Raw genomic sequence first — 11,904 nt, 5'->3', positions numbered from 1 at the left:
ACGAGGCTAGCTGAGTTTTGAGTCAGCCATCACAGTGGATTTCAAGGTATGAGGAGGGCATGGGAACAGAAAGAGAGGGTAAGGGGGCATCCTTTCAAGACTGGTTTTGACACTTGGGTATTATCACAACTTTTCTGTCTTTTCATGGTGAACAGCGGTCTGTATTTTTAGTAATCAAGTAGGTAGATTTGTGAATAATCTCTTGCCTACCAAGGACTTTGGTATTTTACAAGAAAAAACAACCACACCCATGCATTCATAGATCACAGGACCCCTTTCTAAGCATTAGGTACTCATAAGAAAACAGGACAGAGCCTTTCGGATGTGCTCCGGGTGTTTTTCATGGGAAAAAAAATATATATAGAAAAAACAAAGCCCCAAGAACTAAAAGCAACAGTACTGCAATGGGGATAGTAAAAATAGCAGCCTGGGGGACAACTTCCAACCCCCCAGATGAAAGGTATTTCCCTATTTTATTTTTTTTCCTGTATACAGACTAAAAAACCACTATTTCCATTTCTGTTGTTCAGCAAGATTTGTTCAAGCAGCTTTCCTTTGTTGTCTCTGTTGCTGCTGTGCAGAGGTGTGGGACAAGCAGGGCTTCACGAGTCTGCAAACCTTGCTGTAATTAAGTTTGGGAGGCAGAGGGAAGTTAAGCAGATCAAATTCACAGCACGTGAAACATGAAGCGCAGACAGGCAGCCATTCGATTCAGTTTTATTATCATATAGATTGTTTCAAAACTTAATCAGGGATACCAAGGGCTCATCTGATTAACGGGTCACGCTTGTTAAAATGACCCTGGCTAAGTGAATCTGGTGACCAGGTGAGCTGGCAGTGAGATGCCCGACCAAAGCAGATACTCGGGCAGAGCTGCAGCCTCACCAGGCTCGCAGCACACCAACCGCAGGCCAGAGGCGAGGCAGAAACATTACCTGCTGAGAAGGAACAGAGCAACAGGAAGGAGAAGTTCAGAGTCGTTGCTTCATGGTTAGGTTTTTCAGGCCCAGATGAATTCTTAAGCAATAACTGCCTTTTTCATACTTACTTACAGCAGTTATTTATTCAAATTAGTTTTTAAAAAGAGTTTGAATTTAAGCCTGTAACATTCATTTTAGTGTAAGCATGCCTTCCCCTTGGGACAAGTTCTGATGGCGCAGTTACCCGATTTTCAATGGCCAAAAGACAATCACAGCCCAACTGGCCTCGTATCTCAGCAAATGCTTTTGGAAGAGAGAAGGGAAACAGAGCAGCAGGACCATTGCTCATGACAGCTTGTGTGCATTTAGTTTTGTTTCGTTTCCAACCCGAGAATCCACACAGCTTGGCCCAACGTCAGGAAAGTGGGACCTCTCGTAAGCAAAGGATTACTTCTCCAGCTGGCAGGATGCGTGGCCACTGGTGGTCCCAGCGGTGCTGTACCAGAAGGCTCTGATCAAAGGTTGCAAATAACCCTGCTAATGGCCTCAGACCTTTCAGATGGCTGAAAGGAGAATTTTTCAATTTGTTTTTTTTTTTTTTTTTTTTTCTGTAGGAAGACTAAACCAGAACTCTAAGTTCCATGCTACAATTTATAAATTAAAATAAAACAAAACACCAACAAAGAATAGAAAGCCTTTCAGTCTTAAGAAGATCCTGCATTGAGATAAATACTGAGACTCTGAAGACCAGGATGGGATAAGCTACAGGAAAGCACGGCGCTGACTGTATTTCTCCTCTGGTGCAACATGTAAGACTTTCCTCAGAGGGAAAGGAGAAGTTAAATACATGTTGACAGAGAGCGTTTTGTGTTGAGTCAGTACAAGTTACAACAGCTGTCAATTTTTATCCTTACAGAGCATTCACGATGGCATTTTCCGCCAGGAGAACCTCACTGACGGCCATGTGACAGTCCTACTGAAAGAGATCAGGCCAGCCTAATTGGTAATGTTCTCTCCTCATCGCTGACTGACCAAAAGTGACCCCCTACAAATTCTGGTACAGTGCAGACTTGCATAGACACACTGATTGCATTTAATTCAGTTACACTGAAAAAAAAAAAAAAAGGTGTATGACTGCTATGGAAATAGGCTTGAAGATCCTGGAAGCGGACAGAGACAAAACCATGCTGGAAAAGAGACAAAAGAACGCTGGTGCTGTGCAATCAATGGTGTGCCGCTACCAAGAGGTAAAAAATACATGAAGTATTTAACAAGATTTCTAAACTAACAAGGCGATTATAGCAGACAATTTGACTCCTCTATTTTTAATTTCAAAGGCTGTCCAGAGCAAAGACAGCCTAGTGACCTAGTCAAAGTAAATAAAAAGCTCCTCACATTTGTCTTACCTGTTGTAGCTTTTGAGCCTCCAGAGGGCCCTTCCCTAATAAATTAACCCTTCTGAATGGAAGGCAGGGAGACGGAAGATTGCCTGTCAGGTCAGTTCTCAAACAAACAAAAAAGTCTCCAGCACTCAATAGCTTTTCTGTCAGCTGGAAAATACCAGACATAAGCACCTGCCGTTAGCAAAGAAAGCAAGCTGTAAGCCCCTCTGGCTGAAACCCTTGGCATGTAGTGTTCAGCAGACACAGGGAGTGTTTTGTGGTTTACCTGGCAATAAAATAAAAACCCAGACTATCTTCACTTTTAGTTGCCCCCACACTAAATGCAGGCAACTAGGACTCAGTTCAATACCGATAATCACAGAGACAAGAGACCCAAAATCACCTACGCTGCCTTGAGTCTGGTTTCCTCTGTGCAGGCGGGGAGGAGGTACAGCGTGCGTCACATTTCAGGGCTGCAGCTCCCTCCAGCACGAGGGGCGCTGAGGTTGAGAGGTAATTTTGTCACTAATAGATTTCATCATCGCACCAAGCAAACGGAAGGTTTGCTCTTGCCATGTAGCAATGTGCTGAGAGGAGATAATGCAAGAGCCTTTTATTTTTACTTTATCAGAAGCAAGGCAGGGCTGAGCACTGCTGTGCTCAGCCTGGGATCCACACATAGGAAATTCTCCTGGCTGCAGCACTTTCCAGCACTAACAGGCAAGACCCAAAGAGCAAACCTACTCCAGACAGGGATTTTGGCATTCGTTTCCCTCCCCGCATGCTTAAGACAAAGAAAAGCCAATTTTCACATTATATACTAAAACCTCTGCACTTCAACGTGACATGTTTTAGTCGCTGCAAAGCGACTGGAATGCATCTGACAGTTTATACCTGGAATTATTCTTTGGCTCTTTTTCAGTTATGTCCAGAAAACATAGCACACCCTGATTGTGTTCCTGGATCACCGCTGCCTGAAATCCTAATGAGAAGAGCATAGTTCCTCAGACACCATACAGTACTGGAGACAAAGGAGGGCCTTAGTCTCCTACTGAGGATACACTTCTGAATATAGCAGTCCTTCAGCTGAAATAGCATCCCCAAGTCCCACGGTCCGGACAGGATCCTTACACACCAGAACGGGTGTGAAGTGGAATGAGATGCCTTCTCTGTGCCAATGCACTACTGGCTCATCTGGATTTAAGGATATTTTGGAAGGTGCCTCTATCTGGGAGGTCACAAACTCCAGCGGAGCTTTCAGAAAGACTTTGCTGGTGTCAATGGTTTCGGTCGCGCAGGCCTGAGCCCCTGCCGCTCTAGCTCCAGCAGCCACGGCAGCAACCTGGTTGCCCCAGAACCCGTCCACCGTGGCAAGGATGTGGTAAGCCAGGGTGTGGAAGTGGATGCGTGTGAGATCAGAGGCCCGGTCTGCAGTCTTCCCGTGCTCCTTCAGGACCCAGAAGAGGATGTCGCTGACTACGCCTACGTCGGGGATGCCGTTCCAGGAAGCAAGGGAGGCGTGGGGACCAGAGGCCGACTGCGTGAGGAAGAGCAGCTCCTGCTCGTTCAGCCCGATGGAGTTCACCAGGGGAAAGACCTGCTAACAAGAACAACAGTTCTTCCTTCAGAGACAGATCGGACTTTGGTAAAAACAATACCTTGAAGGAGAACCCAAAGTGCATCACAGCCTGCTGGCTATTTCTGGAATTTATTTTCTAGAGGTACACTTTGACATTAAAGAGCAACAGAACATCACATCCACATGAAACATAATGCTGGGATTAGAGTTGTGTCAACTTAAACACTGGGATTCGCAGGAAAGAAATACTGCAAAAATCCTGAATTGATAATCAACCAAAAGCCTTTTAAGATACCTCCTATATGAAACCTCACAGTCAGACCTTTCTAAAAGGAATACCCTCTGTGAGCTAGGGAAAACAAATCTGGCCTCTGCTAGGCCATGAGTCATTGCAGTTCTCTGCTGCCCAGAGGAGATTCGTAAGCTCAGTACAGAAAAACTGCTCAGAACGCATCACCAGACATTAAATCCACCTTCTCAATTTTTCTTCAAATGGATAAGCTTCATTTTATTTTTTTTATTTCTATATTAATCTACCAGTCTGCGCATTGTGATACTAAAGAAAAGGAAACTGATGAAAAGAGCATGTCCTTTTTGTTACCTGATGCACAATGTTGCTCATAAAATCCTGGTCAGTCATACTGGCCAGCTCCAGGTGTATAGGAATGTCAGTAGGGATGTCAGAGATGGAGGCCACAGCCTGCAGGGGCAGAGGAAAAGGTGATCAACAACACCCAAAACACGTTTGAAAAGAAACAGAAGGAACGAAGGGGTGCATACTGTGGGAGACAGGAAGATGCACCTTATTACAAGTTCAAGCCTGGGCAGCCTGGATTTTGCTATGGAGCATTTGTTGGAATGGAAATTAAGGAGATTTAAGAAACTTACCTCCATAAGTCGTCTGTGTCGCATCTCCTTGCTCTGGCCTTCCATCATGTGAAGGCCTGAGAGCACCACAAGATCTGGCTGAAATTCATCCAAGCTGGACACGAACACTTCCAGCATATTTAAGGCGCCGTTTGATAGGTCGTGGGAGAAGATAAAGCGGTTGGCATTGGGCGCTTTCACCTGTCCCCACTCTTCACCTAGGGTGAAGCAAAGAGGAGTGAGCCAACTCAGAAGAGAAGCCAATCAAACCACACATCTACAGATTATTTTGGGATACCCTGCTGGAATCTGAAGGCATGGTTTCATACCTTGACTGCACCCAATAAACAGCTATTGGCAGCCCAATTATACCTCTGGGTCTGCTTAGGATATATACCACAAAATAAGAAGTATACCTGGCTTTCATAGGCCATAGCGTATAAGAATACAGAACTGAAGGGATGGCAGCACAGCAGCATGAGCCAGTATTTACAGTAACTGCATTACAAAGGAATAAAGTTTCAAAGGAGTTTAAGATGTCTGCTCACCTACCACAGCTCCCTGCAGCGCACAGAATTACCAGATTAGCCCAGTGACAGCTGCCAGTACTGATAGCTTACACAGTCCTCTTAACCAACTCAAAAAAAAAAAAAGGAAACTGTAAAACCAGGAATCTCTTAGTGGTGGTTACGGTTCCATCCAACATTCAACCTTTGGCACGGTACCTGCTTGATACTCCAAGATGAGATGGAATTCATCTCTTTCCTGCATGGATTCAGGTGGCACAACCACATTGTCATCAAGTAGTTCGTGGAGCTTGGGACCAACTGGGCCACAAAGAAGGATCTAGAAAAAGAAAACAATCAAGGATCCCCTGCCAGCATTTCAGTGCATTGAAGTAGCCATCTCATTTTGTGTGAAGCCATTCCATGCATGCATTAGTCCCACATTTCATCTCTTCCCAGTAGTTGCTGATGAGCAAGATAGTTCTCACAGGAAAATACATTTCCTTTCAGGATTTGTTATGCACGGTACAGAAATACTTAAGCCATCACAGCTTTAGAACCAAACTCTCTTCACTCTTGCAAGCTCACTGAAAGATGGAAGACCTTACACTAATCTGTTTCCAACAATGTGGCCTCCACATGACCATGTGAAAAGAAGAACCCCCTTTTATTAAATAAGCAAAAATTAAGAGGGTCAGCACAGCACAGGGATCCGTATTTGTTTTATTAGAAAGGTTAAGACAGAAGCCAGGAACTCCAAGGGAGCAATAAGCTGTAAACCATTACCTAAAGAATAGATTTGAGACTCCTCAAAGCCAAGTGAATAGCATAAAACTTTTGGCACACCTACCTTCAGGTCTGGATTTGCTGCAAGCTTCTGACCAATGAGAGCAGCGTTTCCTCCTACGTAAAGCTGTAAAACAGATCGAGGCAGGTATGGGCATCCCCTTGCTTTGATAGCTTTACACATGCTTAGTCTTTAGTACAGGCTTCAGATTTTAGCTTCTAGAAAGGTTCCAGCATTAGAGAATTTAGGAAAGCTTACTGGGGCTGAAGGCAAAACAAAACAATTTTAGAATTCACTGTCAGATGCCAACGACTTAAGTGTTCTCTTCTTGAAGTCTTAATATTTGCCTTCAGGTAACTCACAACCCTGTACAAATCAACTAATTTTTAACGAACAGTCCCTCCTTCTTCAGTGCAGATTTTCTGTGGCAACTGGTAACTTTTTTTTTTTTTTTTTTTAATCAGCAAGGCAGACAAGCAGTCATTGGAAAACTTCAGTATTTCAGAGTTAAACCTGCCATCTATGCCCACAGAAAGTGAACAGAACTGTGAGTTTCTTCAGGTAAGAAAGGTCGAACTTTCAAGTAAGGAAACACCTATGTGAGGTCTGCAACCAAAGAACGGATCTGTCATGAGGCCCACAGGTGCCAAGAAGTGACAGAAAACAAGCTGTAGAAGGATACAGCTGATAATCAAGTGATTCCAGAAAGCCCATGTAGCAAACATCGAGAAACAAGCCAACACGCAAAAGTCCTGACCAATAAAAGGCCAGATTTTCAAAAGCAGCTGGCAAACTGCGCATAAGGCAGCATTAGTCTGTAGAAATTAGCTGTCAGGCACATATCCAGCTAGATTCAGAGGACCCAGCATAAATTAGAGCAACAGAACATTGCTTTTGGAAAGTGAAGCTTCAGGAAAATCACTAAGTTCTTTTCATCATCCCTGCTTCTAGAGAGAATTTAAACCCTGCATTAAGGTCCTAGAGCTGATCAGTGTGTTCATAACTTCTCGTGTGTGGATTTTTTCCTTTCTCCCTGCCTCACTACAAGATGTTAGAGCCTCTTTTACAGCATCAAACCCACCTGGCTCCCATGAAACTTAAAAATGTATTCAATACTATCCTTATAGAGGTAATCTTGGGCTGGTATTTCAGTTTGGGAAAGGCAAGCAAGGGACAGACCATTCAAAGCCCTTCAGTTTGGGGCAGGTGCAGAGTTCTGTTCTGTTTTTTCCTAAACGATTAGAGCTCTCACTAGACAGAGAACAAAAGTCACCAATGATGCAGAACGTAAGAACCGTCCTTCTCAAAACCTGTCTTCCCACGGAGGACATACCTGGGCACCTGGGTACTCCGAGGCTGTCCGTGCTATGTGATGGAAAGACTCCGCATCGCTGAAGAAGCGCTCGGCAGCCGCCCCTTTCTCCATGAAGTGTGCAAATGCTTCCCTCAGGTCCTGCCGCGAGGTCAGGACGGCGTGGTTTTTTCCATCCCCAGGTTCGAGACCAAGCGCCTCCAGCAACTTCACGCCGGACAGAACCACGTCCACGCAGGCGTTGACGCTGAAAGAGAGAAGGAAAATGCATCATAGGGAAAAGCCAGCGTACGCTAGGGTGCCTGGGAGACAATACAATGACTTCACTTCCCAGCCGGTGATGTTTGCTGTTAAACCTGGGCGGCCCTCAGGAAAAACAACCAACCACATTTTAAAAAAATAAAAAATCCCACAGGGATATGAATTTTCTAAATTTTTACTAAAATGCTCTCTCTTTATTGTGCTCCATCGCAGCACCCAAGATGTGGATTTTGAACATTCTGCTAAATTAAAACAAAGTGTAAGTTGTTCGTGTTCAAAGGTGGTTGTACATGTTGCATTAAATTGTGCACTTTGCTTGCTGTTTACACTTGCTCAAAAATAGAGCAGGCATGATAGTAACAGCATTTTTAACATTTAATTCTTAAAATAAAGAAGCTTTTATTATTCTAGTTCTGGTTTAAAACCTGCAGGCAATTCAGAACTGTTAAAAACAAAACTGAAAGTATCTCAGCCCGCTAGATCAGCCTCTTGAGTTTCAACTACTGCTAATAAAAAGCAAAAGCACACAGACAAACACCCTGTACCTGGAGTGATTCTGTTTACAAGAAGTCAAGAGAGCCACTTTTCAGTCCAAACATTTGAAGGCTGCAATTTCAGAAGAACTATCCCCAATTTCCAGAAGTGGCATGTCTCCTTCTCTCAAATAGCGAAGCAGGAGAAGAATCCAGCACCAATTGGGAAGTTACAAGAACCATTTCAGCAGATCCAGCCTTTGGTGACATCAGACCCACCACTCAAACCTTCTAGTCCCCTCTTTTTATAAATTACAGCAATTTAAACAGAGCGAGCCCAATTCAGAGCAGAGAACAAGAAAGTTTCTGCACTGGAACCAGGCCCACAGGAAACATCTTACATGCTCTACTGGTGTATTTTAGGGGAAGTTTATGAGCGCTTGCCCTCATTCCTATTCCTTGCTTTCAAGAGACACTAATATAAACAAAATATTTACTGAGATCACATGAGCAATTACCATAGCACCTTCTGGAACTGCTCTAAGGGCATTTGCTGTTCCTTTGCCCCATGCTGCCATGACAGTGATCCAAACAACCTATAAAGCTTTCCCAGGATCTTCAGCTTGCTCTGCATCTGTCCACAACACTCCAAATACCAATGTCAGCTTGAAACGCATGGCCTTTCCTCCTCATCGGTGACCTTTCATGCACGATTTGGGCTGCAACACGTGAGGTGTGCATCACACTGAATAAAGGACATTAAAAACCTCAAGGGTTTTCAGTGCACGAGGTAACGCAGCTCCTATTTGATTGGAAATCCTCTGCACTGTGCATCGTATACTAAGGGAGAAAAACCCCCTTGCACAGCAGACAAAAGAAAAAGAAACAATAAGCTTCAACAGCATTTTAGCTACAAACTCACTGCAGCAAAAGGGCAGCAATCTTACATTTTAATGAATCATTAAAGATGCAAGAGGACAGAAAGCAAGTCACAGCTCTTTCAAGTGAGACCCTTCTAATCATCCTCCAGCTGTCTTTCTGCTCCCTCCCTGCCATTCCTCTGCTAATGCACTTCTTTTAACAAACTGCCCTAACAGCAGGGATATACTACTAATGAACTTATTTTGCTGTTGAACGTTGAGGCCCTGGGTGTTTGGGGTGTGTATCTATTATGTGCATCTATATATATTTGTATATATTCACTCCCTTTAAAGCAAAGAGGAAAGAAGGGACTGAACTGAAGGTAACTGTCTCTTTTCCAATGAAGGCATGGCAAAAGAGAACACTAAAGGGGACACTAGAAGTGTCACATATTCAGGGGAGAAAGTTTGCATCCACCATAATGCAAGTGCAAGACTCCAACTAATACTACATTAGCTATGCAGCCATTATACTGAATAACTTTTTTCCAACACTTGTAGGCCAAACTTTGCATCAAAGTCAAGTCATCCTGTCACATCCTTTTATTTAAAAGAAAGTGAGTCAAGTGCTATATATAACAGCAGGATTAATGGTCACACTTAAACCCAGCTTTTAGGATCAATGTGATATTCCTGAACTTTCTGCTTACCCTCTTTGCAGTTTAAAAAGAGAAAGGGTGTTGGGTTTCCCCATGCACACACAGGTATTCCCGATGCCTACCACTTGCTCCTCACCCTTCCCTCTGCCATTTCTTTGCTTATGTTGCCATCTCTGCCATCACCCAGTTCATTTTCTCCTTTGGTGAAGGGTTCACTCCCTGCTCCACTCCATAAACCTGCCTCTTGCACCTATTTGTTGCCAGTCCATGCTCCTCGATCATCACCTTCCAGGGAATAATGGCCCAGTAGCTCCAAGCCACTCAGCCTCTGTGTATGAAATTGTTTTACAGGGCCAGCAAACTAGCAACAAGGTCTCTCGAGACAGGCTTCCCAACCCGTCCTGAACCACACAGCACCCTTCAGCCCCCCTACCTGAGGCTTCCTGGCCTGTCACCTCCCTCAGACAAGCCCCAGGGGCTCACACCTGTGCTCACCGGCCGGCACCTCAGGAGCTGCCTGACCCCAGCACCTCACAGCTTGGCCCACGGTGTCCCCGCTTAGGGACGGCGCAGGGTCACCCATCCCAAGCGCCTCCAGGCCGCCGCAAGCTGCTCGCTGGCCCACTCGGGCTCTCGCTGGTGGTTTCTGGCGATGCGATGGGCGACGTGACACGACGGGTGACACGATGCGATAGCTGACCCGATACTGCGTTAGGTGACAGCTCGGTGTGGCAGTTGAGGCCCCCTCCCCCCCGCACACATACAGATGTACATACAGAGCTATAAACGCACCCAGACCCGTAGGTGACCTACCCGACGGCGACGCGCGCCCAACCCCGCGCCGGGCGGACGATGGCCGCCTGCCAGGCCGCCACCATGCGGCTCTCGAGGGAGCGGGCCCGGCGCAGCCCCCCCAGCAGCGAGGCGGGGAGGAGCCGCAGGGCCGAGGGGGGCAGCTGGGGGCCCAGCAGGCACAGGTAGCCCAGCGCCAGGGCCAGCAGCCCCACGCACAGCGCCCGCCGCCACATCGCGGCCGCCCCCGCCGCCACGTCTGAGGGGAAGGCGGGCGGCCGCCCCTCCTTACGCCGCCTCCGTAGCGCCCCGCCTCCGCCCGGCGCCGGCTGCCGTAAAGCCGCTTCGGGAATCGAGGCGGGCCCCACGCCGAGTGCGCAGCCTCTCCTAACGTTGCGCATTCTGCGTACCTCCGGCAGGGCGCGGCGGCGCGGTGGGCGTAGCTGAGCTACGGGAATAAGGCCGGGGGAGCGCCAGCGTGGAGGCGCCTCGTGAGGGGAAATGGCGGGCGGGGCGGCCCCGGGCCGCCTCAGGGCTCGTCTGGGCTGCTTCTGGCCTCCAAGGCTCCTCTACCCGGCCCCGAGGAGCTTGGCCTCGGTCCCTCAGGTCAGCGGGGAGCAAGTGCTACGGTGTGGGGAACAGGGAGCCTGTGCCCCTTTCCCTCTATGCCTTCCCAGCACCTGTGTAGCCCCACACACTGTGTTTCTGCTCTTCATGTTCATCAACCTTTGTCTCAGCAGCACAGCTTCAGCTCTCAGCCTCTTTCGTGCCTTCCCCAGGTTTCATTACTTCAGGTCTCTGCCCACGTTCCTGTGAGGCAGCCTGCGCTGGGTTTAGCGGGGAGCAGTGGGAGGGCATCCTTTGTTGTCTGCCTCAGCCCGTCACACGAATGTCGTAACAAGTCAGGAGGGAGGCTTTCCCTCCTTAATGAAAGGGAAACTTTCTGGGCTGCTTTAGAAACCACAGAAACATTAGCTCTAAGGCTTAATGACAAAATTTGCGGGAGTTTGACAACTGTGTGCCACAGTGCGTTGGCTGAGGCAGCTGATAATTTGCCTACTCAGTTCTGTGTTGTGAATGATTGTCACTTTCTTTGACTCTGACAAAACAAACAGATAGGAAGGCTTCTTGCTGATACTTCTTTCTAGAATGCAAGAATGGGTATTTGGACAGTGGCTCATCTACATGAGTCTCCTGTCTCATCTCAGTGGCTCATCGCTCTGGCCCTGTGTGGTCACTGGGCTGCCTGTCAGGTTGCATTTCTCGCTAGCCCTTCTCAAAAAGGACTGACTGCCTCAAGGGTTTTGCTCCTGTGATGCTTCTCCTAGGAGCAAGTGAAGACAGAGGGCTCGGAGGTGGGCAGGACTGGAATTTGGGAGGGAAAGAGTAAGAATGGGCCTCACCTGGCAGTGGGGGCTGTGCAGGGACACTTTTTTAAGAGCCTAGAGCAGCACAATGTAGCGAATTTTAAGAACCTTATCCCACAAACAAAGCGGGGGCCTAGCC

General features: G+C 46.9%; 1 protein-coding gene across 2 annotated transcripts; it reads right to left on the bottom strand.

The window, feature by feature from the left end:
• Positions 1-701: 701 nt before the first annotated feature.
• On the bottom strand, positions 702-10,729 carry ADPGK (ADP dependent glucokinase). Of its 2 annotated transcripts, none has more exons than XM_035336156.1 (7): positions 10,420-10,729; positions 7,375-7,600; positions 6,105-6,167; positions 5,474-5,594; positions 4,770-4,966; positions 4,483-4,581; positions 702-3,902 (listed from the first exon to the last, which is right to left on the bottom strand). In XM_035336156.1, exons 1-7 carry the CDS (start codon positions 10,632-10,634, stop codon positions 3,351-3,353), a joined length of 1,473 nt encoding a protein of 490 aa, XP_035192047.1. In that variant the 5' UTR covers positions 10,635-10,729; the 3' UTR covers positions 702-3,350. The 2 variants fall into 2 exon arrangements, with proteins under 2 accessions (XP_035192047.1, XP_035192048.1); XM_035336157.1 differs by having other exon boundaries at positions 702-3,899; positions 10,420-10,634.
• Between the last annotated feature and the right edge of the window lie 1,175 nt (positions 10,730-11,904).

Source organism: Oxyura jamaicensis, chromosome 10 (assembly GCF_011077185.1).
Source record: "Oxyura jamaicensis isolate SHBP4307 breed ruddy duck chromosome 10, BPBGC_Ojam_1.0, whole genome shotgun sequence".
Lineage (NCBI taxonomy): Eukaryota > Metazoa > Chordata > Aves > Anseriformes > Anatidae > Oxyura > Oxyura jamaicensis.
This window is presented reverse-complemented; position numbering and strand designations above follow the sequence as displayed.